Source organism: Carassius auratus, chromosome 42 (genome assembly GCF_003368295.1).
Source record: "Carassius auratus strain Wakin chromosome 42, ASM336829v1, whole genome shotgun sequence".
NCBI lineage: Eukaryota > Metazoa > Chordata > Actinopteri > Cypriniformes > Cyprinidae > Carassius > Carassius auratus.
Window position 1 is genome coordinate 16,086,224 of NC_039284.1, and position 23,087 is coordinate 16,109,310.

General features: G+C 35.6%; 1 protein-coding gene and 1 pseudogene across 1 annotated transcript; both read right to left on the reverse strand.

The window, feature by feature from the left end:
- Window positions 1-998: 998 nt before the first annotated feature.
- Window positions 999-18,869, reverse strand: LOC113060844 (protein transport protein Sec23A-like). The gene is made up of 20 exons (XM_026230063.1): window positions 18,776-18,869; window positions 17,531-17,766; window positions 17,312-17,369; window positions 14,444-14,530; window positions 14,092-14,328; window positions 13,930-14,009; window positions 13,037-13,181; window positions 12,555-12,713; window positions 12,034-12,149; window positions 11,616-11,739; window positions 11,422-11,502; window positions 11,219-11,308; window positions 6,915-7,021; window positions 5,990-6,143; window positions 5,801-5,878; window positions 5,554-5,715; window positions 4,429-4,515; window positions 3,852-4,007; window positions 2,442-2,507; window positions 999-2,273 (listed from the first exon to the last, which is right to left on the reverse strand). Exons 2-20 carry the CDS (start codon window positions 17,749-17,751, stop codon window positions 2,184-2,186), a joined length of 2,298 nt encoding a protein of 765 aa, XP_026085848.1. The 5' UTR covers window positions 17,752-17,766; window positions 18,776-18,869; the 3' UTR covers window positions 999-2,183.
- A 616-nt stretch (window positions 18,870-19,485) lies between these two features.
- On the reverse strand, window positions 19,486-23,083 carry LOC113060362 (signal recognition particle 54 kDa protein-like; annotated as a pseudogene).
- Between the last annotated feature and the right edge of the window lie 4 nt (window positions 23,084-23,087).

Genomic DNA, 23,087 nt, shown 5'->3' on the forward strand with positions numbered 1-23,087 from the left:
AGATATCCCTCTCAGCTCTCACATACACATTGATTTGAATGTTGCAATTGCAATTAGAGACCACAAAGTCATGCTATCCAAGTAATCATCTCCAAATCAACATGAAATCGATGTTCTTTATACACGGTTCTTCAATTTTTTTATGGTATTAAATTTTGAAATCAAGAGATTTAAGAAAATGATAAATGGGATATATAAAGAAAACAAATGCACAAGGAGAAAATAAAAATCAATGGCTAAAGGAAGAATTTATGGGTGTAGTTTCAGGCTTTCACAGACATTGAGCTGAAATTAGTATGAAAAGTGTTTTAGCATGCATTATAAAATCAGAATATAGATGATACATTACACTGTGCTCAGGGTGTGAAAGTAATAATATTTTCATACCTGCCTAATGAAGTGTTGAATTTATTCATTTAATAAGCGTGAAAACCTTGGCATGCCTTTTTGACTGGGTGATCAATAAAAGTATGGATAAGAAGACGGATGAGAAATTTACCCGGGAATAACATGGTGTGTTCTGAAATAATGAACACGTAAAGCATGAATCTGTAATTGTCTTTCCATAAAACTTGGATGTGAAATGTCTAGATCGACTGGTGTGAGGGTTTAATCATTAACATACAGCATTTGTTTGACACAAAATAATCACAGTTGAACGGGTGCTTTCAGTTAAACGCTGCGCCCGTGTGGCCATCAGTGAAAACAACCACAGAAATGGTGTAAACCAAGTAACTCTTCTTGAAGGAAATCCCTGAATCTTTGTGTTGGACCCAGCTATAGTATTTCATGACTCTGTAATGCAATTAATTATTTTACACACCAGCCCAAATTTTCACTTGTGAAGCATGCAATAGTTGCGCTCTGTTAAAGGAATATTTTGACCCTCATGTCGATCAAAGCCTGTATGAAAAAGAACAGCTGAGAGATACAAAACCTGTTTCAAAGAAGTCAGTCAGTCATGCAAAGTCTCCAAAATCTAAACACAGCAGGCTAGCTGGGATCATGAAGCCAGTTTTATTAGAAACAAAACATACAATACTGCTAGAAATGGCTCATAAATATCAGAGCTACAGACAGAAAGGCAACTTATAAATTCTGCAAGTCTGTGTTTGGAATGGGGCATCCAACCCTGCGCTGAAACACAAACCATCAACAGCACTGAGACGAGAGACGCGCACAGGGTCTAAAAATAAGCAATTGTTCTGCGCTGTTGGCTAGAGGCGCATTCGAGCTCTCAAGCTTAATTGGCTACATCGGCACTGCTTTCACCTTCCTCGACAAGGCAAACAAAAGTATCTACTACAGGTGTGCTAAAACCAGCTAGTTTCCTTCCTCCGTTCAACATAAGTCTCACAGAGCTTCATACACCTAAACATCAGATTTGAAGCAACATTTCAGGCAAAAAAAAATCATGTTCAGTCATTATTTACTCGTCCTCATGTTGTTTCAAACTCATATGCTGGCATTTCTGTTCGTAAAACACAAAGTAATAGCTTTTTGAAGAATAATTGTGGTTTTTGCCTTATAAAGAAAAAGCATAATAAAATAAATCAATATTACATTTGCAATACATGCCAGGTTTTCTGAAACCATACAATAGCTTTGTACAATAAATTTGTTTTGTACATTCAAAAATGGTGTGCAGAAGCAATTGCATTGGCGTTGGTTCAACAACAGAATTTTTAATTTTGGAGATAAATGTGGGCTAAATGACTGAATAATGACTATAAAAACTTAGATGACTGAAAGCTAATGTATGGCTTCAGAAGATTAGGAAATAAAGCAAATGGACTACTTTTGTCTACATAAAAAATTTAAGTTTGTTTCCAGGTACCAAAAAAGGCTTGGGTTTAGAATAGCATCGAGGGGGAGTAAATAATGAATGAATTACTATTTGTGTGTAAACTATTTTTTTAATTATGTTTCTTATTCACTCAAATAGCAAAATAAATTCAATCTGATTTAAAAAGTAACAAATATCTTGTCCTGATGTATACTCAACATGTAGTGTTAACTTTTTTGTCATAATCATTATAGAATGACGTTTCCTTTCGCAATTGACTCGATCTCTCTTTTCCAAGATCTAGGCTCAATGTATGCATGATATAAATGGGGAAAACTTAGGGCAGTGCCAATGTGACCCTGCTGGCTGTGTGTAACTGAGAAACAGACTGAGGCTCTCAGGCAGCGCTGGACACTGCCAGCTTTTTCAGATGATCCATAAACACCTGAAGACTCACATCGTCTGTCAGAATGGGTGCACCAGACTCCTACACAAACACAGGAAGTGCGATTCAATCAGCGTGGTGTGGGTTAAACAATATTAGAATAAGCTGAGACGCGTTTATATTTTTCTAAACAAAAGCTTGTCACAGTAGACTAATCTATATTCCTCACATGGGAAACGTGCTTGTATTGGTGAGATATACAGCACTCACCTGACCCCATGCATACATGTTGTTGTGAGTCTGAGAAGGATTCACTTTGGAGAGCAGGAAACGAGCCTGGAGGGGGAGAGAAAGTTCACATGGTGTATTAATATGCTGATTATAAGCCAAACCTCAGTGACCCATTACAGTCATTTATTCACAAGCACCGTTTCAAAAAAACTCTGAGGGCGAGTTGCTCAAGCATAGAAATTGACTGAAGAGCGGTCTAAACAACTGTTTTCAAAGCAGCACCTTCCATTTGAGCCGTCACTAATAAAGGCTTGAGAAAATGGAGGTGGCTTTGTGAAAGCAATTTATAAATATTGGCACCGACTAATGCAAAATTTCAGATTCAAGCTGTCATTTGCCATGGCTCTCTCAAACCAACTATTTTGTTTTAACTAAAATGGATAGATCTGGCTGTAAAACAGCATGTAGGAATGTATATTGTGGCTGAATGGGACCAAAAATTTGATGCTGTATGTCAGAGTATATCTCTCCATTAAGTATTGGAGTGTAAATGCATCTGACTGGCCTGTTAAAAGTGGCATTTTTTTCATATCATATATACATACAGAGAGAAAGATGATTACAAATTTCATCAAAGTTTAGAAAAATATAAAATTTTAGCTCAACATCGTTCATCCCTACTATATATACACACAGACATCTGTGACCACACATCAGTTGACATCCATACTCCCAAGCAAAGTACACTTAAATGTTGGCTGCAACACAGAGTGATCTTTGATTTGTTATTCTGCTAATGAACTATATTACTTGAACTTATATTACTTTGTGTGTCTGTGTGTGATTATTTTTATTATTACAATTAACCAATTGAACTGTTTGTTGAAAACTGGTATCTTTTATATTATAACCGTTGTTGCTATTCCATTAAAACAACAACAAAAAAACTTAAATAATCCACCATGGTACTCTGATTTTTACCAGAATTTTTACCAGGGTTCTTTTCCAAAACTCAAGCTCTATTTATTGGCACTTCAGAAGTTAACTGCCAACATTTCTGGTTCCCCAAATAACTTTTCATCAAACAGTTCTTTAATGAACCATTTGTGAAGAACATTTTAATAATCTAAAAAAAATAAGAAACATTTTCTGTTATAAAGAACCTTCTGTGCAATGGAAAGGTTCCATGGATGCAAAAGGTTCTTCATGAAATCATCAATGCCAACAAAGAACCTTTATTTTTAGGTATGTGAGGTTTTGAGACAGAGCTCGTATTGCACAACATCTCATTGCTTATTGCTTTAGTTCACTAAGACAATACAGGTCAGTGAATATATATATAAAAAAAGGATAAATATTGATGACATTTAATATTACTAAACTCTACTAAATCAGTGTAATCTATTCAGTTAAGTATGAGTTCCTAATAATCATTGACATTCTCTGTACCTGACTGCCGCCGTGCTCTGTGTCGATGTAGCGTGGCATGGGGAAACGAGTTTGCAGAAGCTCTTGGGCATCGTCCACAGGAGCCTGAAGCAGGTGGCGGAAGTTCTCATACTCCGGCATGTCCTGGTACCCGGCTTTACGCCACTGAGACACCGTCTACATGAGGGAAAACTCATCTGTCATCTATCAGAAGTCACTGAACAATACGCTAAACCAGCAAATTCATCGTGTTTACTAGTGCTAGTATATGGGACTCTAAGAGAACATCTCACTCCATTTGTTTCAAATTTCACATCATTAGCATGTACTTCAGCGAGAGACCTTCAATGTTTCACCAGAAAATGTCTGTCCTCTGTAACGCAGCCAATTTTAAACTTGTTTCAGTGCAAAACTGGCTCTGATTTCATGTGCGCAGATTACTGAACAGTTCAGACAGACCAAGAAAGCAGACTGCATTCTTAATTATTGAAAAGATGAAAAAGACTTGGCTTTAAACCAATGTCTACCCAGTCACATGGGAAAACAAACCACTGTGCAATCGAAACGCAGAACACGCTCTGTGATTTTTACATCTTACCTCTCCGTGGTAAATCACAATCTGGAAGAAGGTGTCCATGAGGAGGATGCGGTCAGGCAAGATACTGCTGCTGTCCAGCAACACAGGCTACAACAACAGGAAAAAGCACATGAATAGACTGTCAGTTTCAGTTAGATGCTTTGTTATACATCTTTCCTACAACTTCCCCCTTCTGGTCCCAGTGTCAAGGGAAAACAGTAACTAACATAAAGCCCTCCATTAAAAGAAAAAATACACGCATGTAAGTTTGAGATGCTCAACGCTACTGAAGAACAATCACTACCATTATGTAGAGTTTCTACAACTTATTTGCCTGCTTGAATTCTATCTCCATCTCTTGAAAAATTGTGTGAAAATACACACAACCTGACTATAAATGGTACATTTGTAAAAAGTTTAAAAGACAACAATAATATGAGCTTGAACAAAAATAAGAACAAAAGATCACAGCACACCAATTAAACAAAACACTGTTAAATATGTTGAGTCGGGGGACATCACCGTCATTATGACACTGCAGTTCAGATTCAACACGTCATGACATGATTCTAAAATCTGTTAAGGTACAGTAGTTTTACTTTCTATGCGTTACCTTTCAAAAGGTTGGGATCAGTAATTTTTTTATACAGTTATTCTGCAAGGACGCATTTAAAAGAGCAAAGTAAAAAGAAAATGTATATAAAAAAACTAAATAAAATTAATTCTGTTCTTTTGAACATTCTATTCAAAGAACCTTGAAAAAATATATCCCCATTTCCACAAAATATTAAGCAGCACAGCTATTTTCAACACTGATAGGAGTAATAAATTACCAAAATAAGCATATTAGAATAATAATTTTAAGGTTACAAGCTCTTTGTGCATAATGAAGATCTGTAAAGTTGCAAAGACTAAAGTCTCAAATCCAAAGAGATATTAAAAGAGATCTAAAAAAAAATTAGGCTGTATACATTATACATTTATTTATTTCTAACAGTTTGGGGGAAAATTAAAATTTCATGTGTTGAAAAACATGCCTGAATTTCTTTTAAGTGATAATGGTATCTTACATCTATAAAGTCCCTCACTGGTCAGTCAAACTAAGCAAACATTAAATGCGCAGTGAGAGAAGGTCTGCATGTTTACCTCTGGTGGTCCATTGAATGAATATGCATACAGGATGGGCTGCACCATTATCAGAGACTGGGTCAGGTCCTGCCTCATGAACTGGTGCCTGTAATAGGTGCTTTCATCAGGACTGTTGTTGAACACTTGCAGGAATGGAGACCTCCTCAGATGGAACATAAACTGCCAAAAACAACATCAAGATTTAATTTTCCCCTAGCTGAAAAGTGAGATTAAGTGTCGTCTCAAAGCGTGAGACAAAAGATACCTGGGGATACAATGAGAACGTCTCGGAGAACCGGAATGAGTTTGGATCGTCTTTATGATAATCTCCAAATTTCTGGCACTGCAAAGGAAAGAATAAAAAATTATTGTGAATTCCTAATGCTAATGCACTGATTATACTAAGCAACATACTGCAAGACCCAGCTAAAAGAAGAAGTGCTAAAAGCCCCACCAAGCGGATGAGCTGTCGGTCCAACCAGCGCAGAACATCAGGGCCTTCCTCTGTCTCAGCCTTATAGATGGCCAGGCGGGCCATGAGGATGGCAGCGGCCTCCTGGTCAAAAGATGCAGCGATGCTCTGGATCTGAGTCTGCGCATCAGCCCAGCTGAAGAGGAGGATAAGGAGAAAATTATAGCAGAGTGACCTTCAAACACAAGCCTTGGCATCATCAGTCCGACTCGCATTGATTCATCTTCACTGTCTGGATGCTACAAAAATAATCTAAAAGGTATATTTAAAAAGCAACAACAAACTTATCTTTCATGCACTTAAAACACTTCAAGTATTTTTGAAAGCTACAAGCAGCACATTAGGTTTTGTCCAAGACTAAATTTAAGATTTCTATGCACATCGATTCTGACAAACAAATGCAATGTTCTAAAATTGGAATCTTTTTATGTATGCTTCGAGTTGTCATGGAAACTGTATGTGACTGTTGAGCATAACAAATGGAGGATGATGTCCAAACCTGAACGCATTTGTGAAAGAAAGATTTGTCACGCTAAAAACAATCTACAATCACGATGATGTGTCCAAGGTTTTTTACCCAAGTTCCTTTTGCCACGTAAACGGTTATTCAAATGGTTAGTGATCAGAATGGAAACTCAAAAGTTTGGGGTTGGTAAGATATTTTAGTAAGTCTCTTATCCACAGAAAGACAATATTTATTTAATCAAAAATACAATTTTAAATAACTGTTCTCTGTTTTAATAAATTATACAAATAAAAAAAAAATATTCCAGTAATGCAAAGCTGAATTTTCAGCATCTCTTCAGTGTCACATAATCCTTCAGAAATCATTATAATATGCTTATTTGCTGCTCAAGAAATAGTTCTTATATTATACATTTTGAAAACAGTTGGACAGAGGACTTACTTCCTTGCAATTGTGGTCACTCTGATGCGCCTCTGCCCACTAGAATGCTGATATTGCGTCACGTACTGTATGGCTCCACGTCCACCCTGTGGGATAGGAGCGTTGTGCTGAGGGAAAGAAAAGACAGAACACTGCTCAATATTGTGTTCTACAATATTAAAGACAAACCCATCAAATGTTATCACAAAGATAAAGGGTTGGACTGAAACAGGTTTCCACCTTCGCACCAATCTGCAATTGTTCGGACAAACTAGCAGACTGAAGAGTCCCACCTTTAGCTGAGCATGACACTGTATCTCTAAAACAGTGTCCCTCTCCTCAAGAAGTCATCCAGTTAATAAAGATTTTTGAAAGAAGTTTCTTAAGCTCACCAAGGCTGCATTTATTTGATCATAAACAAACTATTGTTACAAATTATTAATGCAATTTAAGTTATAACAATTTTAATATTTCTTATATGTTGCCAAAGCTGAATTTTTCACCCATCCTGGTTGAGCATAAGATAATTTTTTCTTAAATAAATAAATAAATATATCTTATGCTCGTCACTTCACTTTTATTTATATATATATATATATATATATATATATATATATATATATATATATATATATAATCTTAATTATTGCAAACTTTTGACCAGTAATGGATTTTCCAAAAAAAAAAAAAAAAAGAAAAAAAAAAAATCACACTGTAGCACACATTTCTCTGAAATATAAATGTACAAATGAAAGCTAAACTAAAAATCATGGCCCATAAATGCTCAAAATGTCTATAGACTGACTGCAACTGTGAAGTAATTGGTAAGGTTTAATATTTCTATTTGACTAAACAATTAAGTCCAGGTAAGGTACTGCAAATATGGCTTGTGCAATACCACCAAAAACCTGTAATCCCAAAATATAACTGATATAACTAGAAGGAAGGCTTAAGCTCTGGGTAAAGGAACTGAAGCCTTAATGATAACAGCTTAAACTGCATAATGCTTCTTTCCAAATATACTAAAAAAAAAAACACTCAAGTACAAAATGGTTTTTAAAGTTGGCTGCAGCTGCAACTGAGAGGATATTGAATCTCAAGCGTCGTGTTTGCAGAGCAGTGGAGCTCCAGCCTCCCAGTGCACCCTGTGTCCACAGAAGCTTGCTCTTTAAATGTTAGATGCTTTATTTACCTCGCTACATGTGATTGTAGCTGTATGCATAGTTTGCCTCTCATGGCAACATATTTGCCATTTTCAAATCAAATAAAAATATATTCAGATAGAAAACAATTGTTTTCAGTTGAAACAATATATGATAATATTGCAGTTTTACTGTATATTTGATCAAAGAAATTCAGCAGTAAAACTGCAATATTATATTTCAACTGAAAACAAATGTTTTCTATTTGAATATATTTATATTTATTAAAATATTGTAATTTATTCCTGTGTTGCAAAGATTAATTTTCAGTCTTCAGTGTCACATGATCCTTCAGAAATCATTCTAATATGCTCATTTTCTGCTGATGGAAACCAATTTTCAGGGTTCTTTGATGAATAGGAATTTAAAAAAGAACAGCATTTATTTATATAAATATATTAATTTGTAACATTACATTTAGTCACTTGGTCAATTTAAATGCGCCCTTGCCGAATAAAAGTATTATTTTCTTAAACCTCAATAACCCCGAACTTTTGAATAGTAATGCACAGTAATACTATAAAATTATTATAAATTGCAAAAAATAAAAAAAGAAGTCAAAAGTTTAGACACAAGTTGTTACTATATGTAACTCAATTTATGTTTCTCATGACCGTACAAGCATTTCAAAATAAAGATTTCAGCTTAAATGCTTTGAATTTTTGCAGAAAAACATAAATTGTCTATGCATGAATTTTTTTTCAAAACGAAAACTTAATTTATTTAATGAAAGGGTTGGACTGGAGATGAAGAAAAAGCAGCCAATACGTGTCCAGCACACTACTTCAGTGCTGTTTAACAGCAACCCACATTGCACCTCATGAAGTACATCACACATGCAACACAACCTCCAGACAGTGCAAGTCGATACTCCTCTTGAGCTAATGAAATAAGCTTGTTCAAAAAATCTTTAACCACGTTATGTGATTTGTGCGTGTTGTTGACAGTGTGCCTGCTCATTTGCTGGCTGCCATACATCGTTATCTGCTTCTATGAGACACTGACGGGAAAACATAGCCCACAGTCTGCCTCGGCTGTTGCCACATGGCTCATACTCCTCACTTCAGCTCTTAACCCATGGATCAACTCCATTACTCAAATGTAAGCAACTAAGTGCTCCATTTTGATTCTTATAAAGTATGTCATGTGGAATTAGGGTAAAAAGGCAGACAGGTTTCTTACAAGGCAAAAAGGGCTGGGCTGTATGCCAATATATTTTCAGTGTGACAACAAAAACGTGTCAACTATTAGAGATTTTCCTATACCAATTATATGTTCTATACTGCTATATCTTCACACTCTGTTGGTAAAGCAGCCTTGGAAAAATGGAAAGGATTTCCTAAGATTTAAAATGATCTTTAAAATCATATTTTGCAAGGACTTCAGTTAAAATATAGGTAAAAGCAAGAAATGTTTCTTGATCAACAAATCAGCATATTAGAATGATTTCTGATGGATCACTTGACACTGAAGACTGGAGTAATGACTGAAATTTTTTTTTTTTTAATTGTAACAATATTTAAAAAAATCTTACAGACCTCAATATGCATTTTTGTATTATTATATAAACCAGTTATTGTTGCATTTCAAGGAATTTCATTTAGATTTAATTACTGTAAGAGATTACTATAAATATAAGGTTTTGTTCATACAGCCCATTCCTATGTCATGACAGATAGAAGACAGCCAAGAAGATCCTAACACATTCTCCCTGAAAATAAGCTCTCTATTTTTAGAAATGTAATCATGGATAGACATGACCTTTTTTTTATTGTGGATTAAGCCTTTCCTGGCCTTTTAACTAACAGATGTGACAGCCCATATTAATCTCTGACACATTACAATAATGTTTTGGAAATGTGGCAGGAATTGAATGTGAAGCAGGATTGGAAGCCGAAAGTGGAGATAAAAACTCAAAGGCCGATTCGGGCCACATCGAGAAAAAGAACATGTAGTGGCTATAAATCATGGTAATGATATATGGTTATTTAGATTCTTAGAGATTGCAATTATGTGGGAGGTTTAACATGACCTTGTTTGTATCTCTCAGGAGGTACAGAACAGCGCTGCGCAAAACCCTGAATAAAATCCGGCAGATGTTTGAGTATTTTCGTAAACACTCCCTCTCCCAGTGCACGACCATACAACCATGCCGCGAGAGCAACAGCTTCTCTTCGCCAGCTCCCAGTGTACCTCCGACACTACAAACAAACAATGAACCCCAACAGGAACTCACACTAGTTTAATTGCGACCCTCACTGACATTTGGTGGTTTGAACAGCACAGAAATAATCATGACTTGGGCATCTGTAACATCGCTTCACCCCAGAAAAAGAGGACACTGGGTTGGCGGAACTAACCAGAAGCAATTTCACTGCTTATGATGTCAGACTTCATACAGAATGAAGGAAAATAGTGCAATATTCTACAGTAAACGAAAGGACATTAGCGTCAGAAAAAATGTATTGTTTTCTTTTGTGACTTGAACAGAAACGGTGAGCATTTATTTAGAAAAAAATGTAAAATCATTCATCTACATCTTGGGTGGCTTTAGGGTGAGGACATTTCCAGCCAATTTTCTTTTTTGGGTGAACTACTCCTTTAAAACCATGCATACTCAGAATGATCATAATATAAAATGAGTAACTGTGAAGAAGGGACTAAATCCAAATTATTTTTCTGTAAAAATTTTATGTCATTTTCCTCATTATACTGTCCAGTGTTTGGAATCATTTATTTACAATTATATCTTTTGAGAATCACTAAGACATATAAAAGGTTAGAAACTACTACAGTTAAGTAATGCTTTAAATTGAAATGCAGTAAGAAAATGTGCCCTCTAGTGGACCACCTGCATTAAAAATAGAAACCTACATGAAATCTGACACCAGGTTCAACAGGGACAGTATCTGTGACTTTTGTAATATTGGGATGGCAATTTTTGCTTCACAGTTTTACACAAACATTTTAAATAATAATAAAAAAAAAAGCCAGTTGAGAGAAGTAAAAATGACTTTCCGTGGTAATCCAAAACCATCCATCACTAAGCTAGCTTGTAAACTTGTACTTCAACTGACAAAATTTTACTTGCATTTTCAATTATTTTACATTTTTTAATTGTACCTGATTCACGACCTCAAAGTAGAATGCAAGCGTGGTGTTTGGATCCAGTCCACAGATCTTCCACTGACTTGTGCCACCAGTTCCTATTTCCTATAAGCAGAAGTCAAAATGAATGTCAGTATGTCCTCTGCATTGCCCAGAAAAACACTGAACCTAATAGAAGACATATAGCCTATCTGATTTAAGATAGATGAGCTACTTACATTTTCTGACACACAGGGACCTTTGGCGTTCAGGGAGACACATGGGCCGATTGCTCCAGAAATCTTTATCTCTCTTGAAGTCTGAAATAATGGTTTAATAAGATTATAAGGTAACCCACATGTAGCACAGTTAAATAATGAAAGAATTAAAACGGTCAATACTACAAAACAATATAAAAAGAAAAGCAAGCCACCTTAATCTCAAGAGTCCCTGCAAATACCATCTTAAAGGAACCCTGCTCGTCCTTTGTGAAAACTCTCTGGAAAGTTTGCTTGAACAGGGATGTGTTGAAAGAGTCTGCCATGACCATATAACCCCTGCCATTTATAAAAAGCAGAAAGATATATTGTTGAAGACTAGTTAGTGTCTTAATACATTGAAAGTTTACAATCAGTACAAAAATCCTTTATTAATGCTGCATTATGGACAAAGGAATAGTTTTACACTTTTCTGAGTAAGTGTTTGCCCATACTTAAAAGATTAGGGATAGAAATATGTCTAGATTGTTTTAATATGCACCACAATCCCCTCAAATCTCTAAACATGCACTGTCAGCATGCTCAAAAACAAAATTAAAAAATAAAATGTAAAACCTTTTTTGAATCACTTACTCTGTATAGTTGGTGCAGCACTTCATTTCCAGTAATCCTGTCTGATCCAGAGCGCATGCATAAATATCAATGATGTGTCCATTGGCGGCAGCACGGTTGGCCAAGGCTTCATAGTGCTACAAGGGAATGATTGAAGTACAATTTTAAATGTGTACAGAAAGAACATTCAAACAGAATAGGAATCACTCAGATGTTCAATGTGTAGATGTAATCTCAAATGTGGTAGCTTTTAAGGACCAGCTGATTTTCACAAGTAATGCTGCATGAATAAAAAAAAATATGTAATTGTTTTTCCAGAAATTAACACGTCCAATATTACCGTGTTCTGCTCTGAATTTTCAAACAGTTGAAAACGCAAAAGGTCAGTTTGATTGTGAACTTTCCAGTGCACCTCTGTGACCCATCACTCAACCAGTACAGTCACTTTAAAATACTCCATCTTTATGAAATTACTTGTATCACCAGTATGTGGGTACTTCTAGCAAGCCAATCATACAAAAAACAAATACGGGAAGACTCACTTTAGTGGCTTTCTTCATGTACTTGGCATTGTCTTTTTCAATGTCGTGCCAGGATCTAATGGGCGTTTTCAGTTCATCTCCTACCACCATACCCGGACCCTGAGTGGCCGGCCCACCGATGAAAGCCATGATGCGAGCGCCAGTGTTAGGGAAAGTGCACTGCAAGAGGGAAGGAAATGGAGGGCATCAATTAACAAGCACAAAGCTTCGGAAACACTTGATGAATTTATGATCTTATAAGTCTTTTGAATTAAATACTTAATCTAAAATGCTTTTATAACCAATTATATAATTACCGTTGCCGACGTATTAATGTTTTAGAAAACTTTTTAATTACAAAATGTATTTTTGAGCAGAATAGTGAATAAAAAGCTGTCAATTACCAGTCCAGCCATGAGGCATGTCTGGACTGGTATTGTAAACTTATAATTTAGTAACTGAAGCAGACTGTTGAAGAAAATAACATAAATCATGACAGTCACCTCTAACAGCCCAACAGCAATGGAAAGAGCCACTCCGAGTGATCTCAGAGGTCGTTTTCCTTGAGTGACGGGCCAGGGGTCTCTCTGCAACTCTCCCAGCAAATCTGTCAGATTCATATCTATCTTCTGTACTGGCTGCAGAAACCTGTGCACACATATAATCAGTGACCACCATAAATCACACGGCCTTCATTCATATAGGTTTGTTCAACTGGTCCCCCAAGGTTTATTTTTTTCCCCACTACTGTCATCTGATGGAGTTTGGGTTCCTTGTCACTGTTGCCTTTGGCTTTTTAGTTGGGGTTTAAAAGACACTTAATGTTCAGTAATATTATCAATCTGACTGCACTGATACTATCGGATGAGAACAAATCTTGAACTGAATTGTGCTGGATGACGACACTATTGTATTCTGTAGAGATGCTTTACAGCTGAATTAAATTGGTTTCATAATGGCTGGATTTTGCAACTTCGAGACTGTTATTAGACTGAATTGAATCAACATTGAACTTCAGCTAAATAACGACACTGTTGTCTTCTTCAGAGCTGTTTATAGCTGAACAAAACTTAATATACTGAACAGTCTTGAGCTGACACTAGCTAGAGCTGGTTTACAGCAAGATTTGAACTAGTCTCATATTTGATCAAATGTGCATTATTTGTTCTGTTATCACTGTTTATCACTCTGAAGCTGCTTTGATACAATCTATAAAGTATAATGCACTATATAAATAAAGCTGACTTGACAAGCAACTCCAGAGATAGATTAAAAATATCAGAAGTCGAAAAGCAAGCAAGATTCATAAAAGGCATCAATTTGATTGCAAATTATTCATTTATACAGTCTGAAGATTTAAATGTACAAAGCAGCTTTAAAAACACATTTAGCTCACCTGTTTGAAGGAGGAACCTGGGGTTGTTGTGGCCCTCGGCCGGCCTGTGCTGCAGCTGGTTTAGTTAACCCAAGCATCTCCTGTGTACAAGATTTTTTATTAAGAGACATTTGTGGTGATTAGTTTAGTTAAATACCTGTAACTTAAATGTTCTCAAATCACCTGAAGCTGTTTAGCACTGAGGTCTTTGGTGCCCCTGAAGACATAACTCTTAGAGATGCCCTCACAACCCAGCTCGTGAACCTGGACCATGCGTCCAAATGTAATGAGGCCCACCAGAGCAGTAGGAGGTAGCAGGCTGAGGGACATCTGAAGTGACTCCTTTAGCGCCTGCAGATCATCATCTTCCATGCATGTGTCCACCACATACAGGAAGCTCAGAGGCATCTGCGGACCACGCTACAGAAAATAGATAGAACCAACGAGTCAGTTACTATTCATGAATTTTCAAGTGTCTTGGTTTTAGTGATCAGTATTTATATGGCAATGAAAGGTGGTTAATTAAAATGTTTACCTGGACAACATATTCAATAGTGGAGAACTGTGGAAGAAGCTCAGCAGGTTGGTTGACCTCAGATATTCCAGCGTAAGTTGGCGGGAACTATGGCAGGACAAGTGTCATTAATTAATTGACACGTTCAAAAATGCAATGCACTTTTCTTGGGCTGCAACCACTGACCGATAAAATCAATAAGAAAATAATCCATGAATACGATAATCGATTAATGGCATCTGTGCACTGCGCACTTAAAACATCACTTGACTGTAGTATATAATGAATTTCCATATATATTTCTGCATTTAATTGAAATTTTTTTGCCCTAGGGTTGTGATGGTGAGGAAATTATCCCACCGGTTAATCAACGAGTGACAACACCTGTATCACCGTGGGGGCGAGGGCATTCCCTCTTTCCCTCGCTTTACTTCGCTTTTAACTAGCTTGTATTTACTTTCACTTTTGAGTAAGTGGCACTTCAGTGTCAATTGCTTGAATGCAACAACAAAATACAAAGTCAAACTCACTTTAGCCTATATATAAAATGTAAAACTTTTATTAACAAAACAAATAAAAATACACTGTTATAGGACAGGCTATGCCTAATATAAAATAACAAATAACTTACAACAAATAACTGTTGACAAAAGTCAACAGGCAAAATATTACCAAACAGGCACTTTTGCATTTCATTATGAAACTAAATCATCCGCCATCATCTTCTCGCCTCACTCTTCTTATCAGTCAGCTCGACTCACTCTCCTCATTGAAAAAAAATTTAATCTGATCTGTAATGCGACTGTTGTTCGGTGCACTGCATTGAGCGGCTGCGTTCACTTTTTAATTGTAGTGTCTGTTCTTTTACTGAACCAAATATTTTTATTACTTTAAAAATCTAAACGATGGTGGAGGTCGGTGGGCAAGTGACATGCTTCAGCTTAACACCGGTATCACCGTCAGAACCGTCCATCACGACAAGCCTACTTACTGTCAGGCAATCTGGCAGATGTGTGTGCCATTTAATGCATTTGGAATGTGTTTTCCTCAGCCTATAACTAACAATTTACAGTTTTATCCTTATCTGTCAAGCAAGAATTTCCATTTTTGCATAAAGGCTTTTCTTTTTTTTGCTATTTTATGTTTATTTTGATCTTTCATTTCAGTACAATCACAACACAATATACTTCAGTTTACATAATACTCATTACGATCACAAAGTGTTTTAACAAATACAGGTATGAACAATTACTTGCTGTGTTTTAAGTATGATTTGTACTTTGGGTTTGTTCGATTATTTCAAAATATAATTTCTTTTCCTTTTTTACAATTTTTTTTATAGTAAAACAAAAATAAAAACAATAAAAAAAAAAAAAAAAAACAACAAGGGCAAAAAAAAATAAAAAATAAAAATAGAAACTATATATATCCAGGGAAAGAACATGTGTCTTAGTTAAACTCAATCCTTAACAACCTCAGATGACTTATTCTATTCTCAAATGACTTATGGAAATGATTATTACATACATACACAAACATATATTATTAACATATACATTATATATTAATCTTGATCTATTTAAGTATAGAAGCAAAATCTGATCTTCTTTCGGATACATATGCAACCCAATTCCTCCACTTTTCCAGAAAAACATCTCTCTTTAAGTTAACAAAAAAGGTAATCTTTTCCATCATATAAATCTCTATGGTCACATCTATCCAGTCATCTAATGTCGGTCTCTCTTGTTGCAACCATTTGCGAGTAATTGCCTTCTTACTGGCTGCTAAGAGGACGCCCATCAGATATTTGTTATCTGCTACAGTAGTTTCTAAGCTAGCACAACCAAAATACAGTAGTTTGAATTCTAGAAGTATGTCTCTTCTAAAAATATGTTCAAGAGCATCCTGTAATTCTTTCCAATATTCCTGAATATGTAGGCATTCCCAAAATATATGATAATGGTTTGCTTCATTGCATCCACAGTTTCGCCAACATTTTGGAGTGTTATTACTGTATTTGGCTGTTTGTATTGGTGTTATAAAATATCTAATAATATTTTTCCAACAATACTCCTTCCAATTTAGTGACCTAGTTGATTTCCACTGAAATTTCCATACAATTGACCATTCTTCATCAGAAAAAAATATTCCACTTTCTGTCATCCATTTCTTTTTTATATAATTTGTAGAGTGTTTTTTCATATTTATTAAGCTCTTGTATATCTGAGAGACTATCTTATATCTAATACCTGATGTATATGCTTTTTTAAGCAATTCTATTAGTGGATTAAGATTATCTTTAAATTTCCCTTTTATTTTTTTATCATAATAACTTCATAAAGGCTTTTCTTAACAGCAAATGAGTCTCTGTTACTATACATTTTACTAAAAATATTACTTGTTAGAAATTAAATGTAAGTTTAAAATTTTAGATGTAGTTGTTTTTTTCCATGAGAGCAGAAAGAGTAAAGGGACTACTGTAATTTAGTATAAATATATGTTCACACAAGTGAATGTGCATTCCTCCTTCCTTGTGCTTTTTTTTTCTGTTATCATTTTGAATTTGATTTTAACTTCTAATTTTAAATAGTAAACAATAGAACCTCTTTTTTTTACGTAATGTTTAATTTTAAGCCTACATTCAGTATAATTATTTCCACAAAACTGCATATTGTTTTGAGAATGTGGAACAGTTTTGCAAATAACTGATCAGAATTACTTTATCTTTTAATTAAAATTATGATTTATTTTTTAATTTTTTTGCTTTTAATGACCATTTTTGGACTTTTCATCCGATTAATCAAGGAAATGATCTATGGATTAATTCATTATCAAGATAGTCCTTAGTTGCAGCTCTACACTTCACTGCACAAACTGCAATGACTTTACCTGGTTTCTCTGATAACAGAAGTTGCAAGCCCAGAGTTTTGCTCTGTAATCCACCTGACTGCGAAAAAAAAAAAAAAGCATATTAATATTAAGGCATCACAAGTAATGTATCCAGCTTTCATAATAAATGTGTTTATTTGGAAATTACGGCAATGGATAAGAAGTCGATCCTCCATCTGTGAACTCATTATGCTGTCTGCTCTGACTTAACAGACTTACCACAGAGGATTGAGCACAGCTCGACATGTGGCCCGGCTGCACAGCACCGGCTCGTACTGAATCGGGGGAAGATCCGGCCGCTCCTTCAGCGGGGTGAACAGAGAGGCCACAGGAACCACCATACGTGTGGCTTCCAGACGACTGGACGGCCAGACGTTCCAACTGAAACGGACGCCATCGCGGTCCTCGTTCTGCTGGATGAATTCCTGGAAGGTCGCCATCACAACCTCTGGAATCTACCAGTTAATAGATAAGAGAGAGATGCGATGATGTATTCAAATAAGACACGCAATCTGATCTGTGTTTATATTACAGTCTGATTTATCATTACCCTTTGGACACAGGGCAAACTATAATGTCACATCATTAAAAGCTTGAATGAGAAAAAAAATACAAATGTATTTAAACATAAAATATTGCATTACTGGCATTATTTTTCTCTGCTTCCTTATTTATTTATTAGTATAGATTATTTAGATTTTATTTTGCCAATTTTTAAATACAACATTTATTATTAATATTATTATGCAATGCATGTTTCTGAACTTTCTCACCATTTTGAAAACTCCAGAGCTACAGATGGGCAACACAAATGCCACGTGTAGATGACAAGTAACTTAAGAGACACTAAAAACGACCAAGTGTGTCAATTACAACACTTTTGGGTAAATATTAAGGTACAAAATAAGCAAGCAAGGCAACAATCTGCACAATTTTCTAATAAGTGATCATTCCAACGTTAGTTTATAATCAATGTTAGGGTAATTTATTTATTTCTCGCAAAGAAAAATACAAAAAATACAACTGTGGTTATGCAGTCAGTTACATAGATAGACAAATCGCACTTTGGTGAATAAGTTTTGTTTTAGTTTTTTCAAGTTTACTTGAACTACATGGATCCACTGGGGGCGTCAGTCCACCCTCCAAAATTAGCCACAGAAAGCTAGTCCGATAGCTTAGGAAATAGATATCATCTTACATCAAAATAAAGATAACTTGAGAGCACAACTACTTTAGAAAGATCTGTTCCCATTAAACATTTCAGTAAACAGCGCCTTAGATGGCCTGCCTGCTGAAGTAAACATGACGCTTCCAGTCAGCACTCCAAATCAAGCTAAATGCCCTTTAAACCCGCGACTTTCGCCCTACAGTCTAACACTTCTCTTTAATCACCATTAATCATAGAATCATTAGCGTAACATAAATACCATCATCTATTTGTGGAGAGAAAGTGTTTTGACGTACCTGGAGCGTTGATATAGCGTCTCCTCGGAGACTCGTCAGTGACAGCGAGCTCGCGAGCTGATGACGTAGCAGCTCAACATGGAGTCGCTGCCACGTCAAGAGGCCGACACTCGTTTCATAAAGCATTTTAAGAGTTGTTTTATACACTTATCTTTAAGACGTTACTCTTTTTTTATTTTAAAGTATTAAAATTACATATTTATTAAATTAAGGTAAATTAAGTTTAAATTATTATACTTTAATTTTTTAATTTTATATATAGAAGAAAATTGCCACTTCAGTTAATTGGATAAAGAAATGCACTAAGTTGTAAATGTAATTGATACAATTTAAGTATTAAAACAAAACAAAAAAGTATAATTTTAGGTGACTTTTATTCTGCTTTATCATAAGTTAAACTTAATGGAACAATTATATTTCACTCATTGATTTTTAAGCTTAAATGTAATAACCTATGATTTAAAAGAACAGATTTTTCTTTTAAGCATTTACAATTATCTGACGAGGGATACAACAAAAAAATTGCTAACTAGTAATCTCTGTGCAAATTTTCAAGATGTTGCTTTGTAAAGTCTGGATTACAAATGTACACAATAAAGATTACAAGTACTATGGACAGTTTTTGTAAAAAGGGAACAAATTAAATATTTGATTACATTTTCAGTATAATTAAATAATAAAGGATAAAAAGACAATTAAAATGCTGTTAAAATGTTGCCATATAAATTTTATTATATCTGACAAAATATTGTAACATACTCTTTTGCAACTACTGTGTCCATCTTCGATACAAAGCCAAAGCTTTTCTATGGTAAGTCGAGAAATTATATTTAATTATAAAATAAACCATGATTTCTACTTATGAATATCTCATGCTATGAAGATGGTCATAGCAATTACGGTGTAAAATCATACAACCTTTACGTCATTACCCTTATTCCAGTTTAGAGATCGTGAAAGTGGTCAGCTATCAGTAAGTCTGACAATATTGTGAAGCATTCAAGTGACTCTGACATCACAAGACACTGCTGGACTTGATCTCAGGAAGCAAAATTTCTTCCAACAGCCCCCATGATCAATCCTTTTCCAGAAGCACTGGGCTTTACATGTAAATGAGCCAGTTTATTGTTTTACACCATTTAAAGAATTCAATTATTTGTGGCAAGACAGAACCATCTTCATCCGCCCAAGTTTTGGTTACTAAAACCATCAAACTCTTTTGCATCCACTGTTTGCAGGTTCTGAGGTTCACATGTTGTTAAATCCCATCATGCCTTTCATATTGCCAGCAGCTCCCTGCTGAAACTGCCTCATCATGGACTGCAGTCCAGCCATGCCGCCTAATAGAAAAAAGATAAATGTTTTTAAGTAAGGCTTTTACATCCGCCATCTATATTCACAGATCCTCACATGCATCACAGTGACATGTGACATTCAAAAATGCAATTGGTCATATCAAATAGATACTTGCATTCAATAACTGCCCTTTGTTTATTGAAGTTGAATCAAATATTGCTGCCCATGGTCTAGTAAGAAATTAAAGCATTTTAGGGTTAAAAGGGAGCTTATACCCATGTGGTGAAGCACTCTGGGATCCATCATTTTAGCCATCTGCTGGTTCAGTTTTGCCATTTGTGATGGGTTGACGTTCTTGGACATATCCCCTCCTTTAAAACAATGATACCATGAGTCACTGATTTTTAAATGCATCATGAAACTAACACATTTTGAATTAATCAAGTTTAAAAATCACTCAACCTTTGAATAAGCCTTTAATGCCTCCCATCTTCTTGACCATCTGGGCGAACTTTGTGTACTGTGTGAGTAACTCTTGTACATCCCTGGTAGCCACTCCAGATCCCCGGGCCACTCGCTGGATGCGGTTAGGCTGTTTACTAAAGAGCTTGGCACCGTCTTTGTTGTCAAGTTCTGAGATGAAAAACCACAGTCTATGTTAACTAAATTGTTCAAGTTCAAAGCTATGTCTAAACTTTCCCAATTTAGACAAGTCAATGCATTATTCTGTTTGTAACCAGTATTAAAACAATCAAATATAGAACATACCCTGGTCATTCATACTATCCATTATTGTCATGAGTTTCTTTAGTCTGGCCATAGACTCCTGCTCATTTCCTTTGCTCATGAAATCTGTTCCAAAGCCTGGGATCATGCCCTGAAGACAAAAAATAAATAGATAAATAAAAGAAAAGAACCACTCATAATTAAATATCCTTTCAGTAAAGTTGTCATTACCATGATCTGACCAAAGGGTCCCATCTTCATAATGTTCTGAAACTGCTCATACATGTCCCTGAGTGTAAATTGACCTAAGAGAGAGAAATGTCATATCTGATGGTGAAAAGCACTGGAAAATATCTTTATGTAGCATAAAAACACTGAATACACAAAATACACATTTTTATAAAAAATATTGTTCTAGTTACCCATGTTTGAGGCTTGTCTATTAGCTCCTCGTTGTCATCAAGCTTTAGTTCATTCACTTTATCAATCAGTCCCTCAATATCTCCCATACCTAGAGTAAAAGTAAGAATTGCAACATAAATAACACAGTTCCAACATCCAATGAACAATCATGAAGGTGAGTTGAAAATGTGCTCACCTTCAGGCCATCCAAGATGTAGAGTTTGTTTCTTAATTGGAACAGATTTGGAGAAATTTAGCATTCCTTCACTTGCTAACCAATGTATCCTCTGCAGTGAATGGGTGCCGTCAGAATGAGAGTCCAAGCATCTTATTAAAACATCACAATAATCCACAAGTATTCCACACCATTCCAGTCCATGGACTCCCAATCCATATCTTGCTTCACAAGATATTAACTGATGGACTGGAGTCATGTGGATTATTGGTGATGTTTTTATCAGCTGTTTGGACTCTCATTCTGACAGCACCCATTCACTGCAGAGAATCCACTGGTGAGCAAGTGAAGGAATGCTAAATTTCTCCAAATCTGTTCTGATCAGGAAACAAACTGATCTACATCTTCGATGGCCTGTGGATAAGCACATTTTAAGGAATTTTTCTTATTTTGGCAATCTATTCCTTTAAACAGCAACTCTGCACCATATTCAAACCTTACCAAGCAGTTGCTAATGAAGGGTTGAGTCTTGAAAGGCTCGAAGTCATCAATGTGCTCGCCTGTGCCAATAAAAATGATGGGACTCTTTGTGGCCGCCACACTGTAAACATAAATTACGTCAACCCCTGCATTTACTTACTTGAGTGCTGAAAGTAAAGCACATAAAAGTTTGTACTTACGCACTGAGTGCGCCACCACCCTTAGCATGACCATCCAGTTTGGTGACGATAACAGAAGCCACATCTACCTTGTCTTTGAAGGCCTTAGCCTGAGCCTCACAAGCCTGACCAATGGAGGCGTCCATCACATACACGATGTTGTCAGGTTGCTGTAAGAACGGACGATTAATTATATAATTTGCGTTTTACTATATATTAGTGTTTGATGTTTAATCAAAACAGAGGAAACTCTTTCACTTACCACAGCATTTGACACCTGAAGCATTTCTTCAAAAAGTGAGTCTTCCTGTTTATGTCTACCGCTAGTGTCCACAATGATTATTTCAAAGTTTTCTGTCTTGAATTTTTCCACACCCTCTGCAGCTATGATCACTGGATCCATTTCTGTGTAACTGTTAATACACCAACATGAATTAATGATTAGGTTTGGTAAGCAGATTAAATACATTACAAGTGTGGTATGTTAAAAAAAAACTTTTATTACCTCCCATAAAAGGGTATTCTGGCTTTTGTTGCATTTTGCTTGAGTTGGTCAAAGGCACCTTCATAAACAAACAAAACAATTTGACTTTTTTCAGATGTGCAGAAAGTATAACTGTGCAAATACATGTAAAGATAGAGTCAGCATACCTGCTCTGAATGTGTCAGCACAAATCAAACATGTCTTCCATCCTTTTCTTTGGTAGTAGTATGCCAACTAAAAAAAAGAACAAGGTCAACTTTTTCTAGCCCATCACATGGCAATCAGAAATAACAGCAATATATGTAATAAAAAGTGAGAAGTAAAAGATAAAAGTAAATAGAGACAATAAAGACAATAGTAACACAAGATACACGGCGTTAAAACAGAACTGATGGTAAGCTAATAAATACATTATTAACTGAATATAATGTATACAGGATTGCCTATAAAAGAGAGATTGTTGATACTTAGTTTTCTTCCTCCAAACGTTCTTGCTTTTATGATTAGCTGTATGAAAAGAGGTAATAACCTAAAATCTCAGTGACCCAAGATCTGCTCACCTTAGAACAT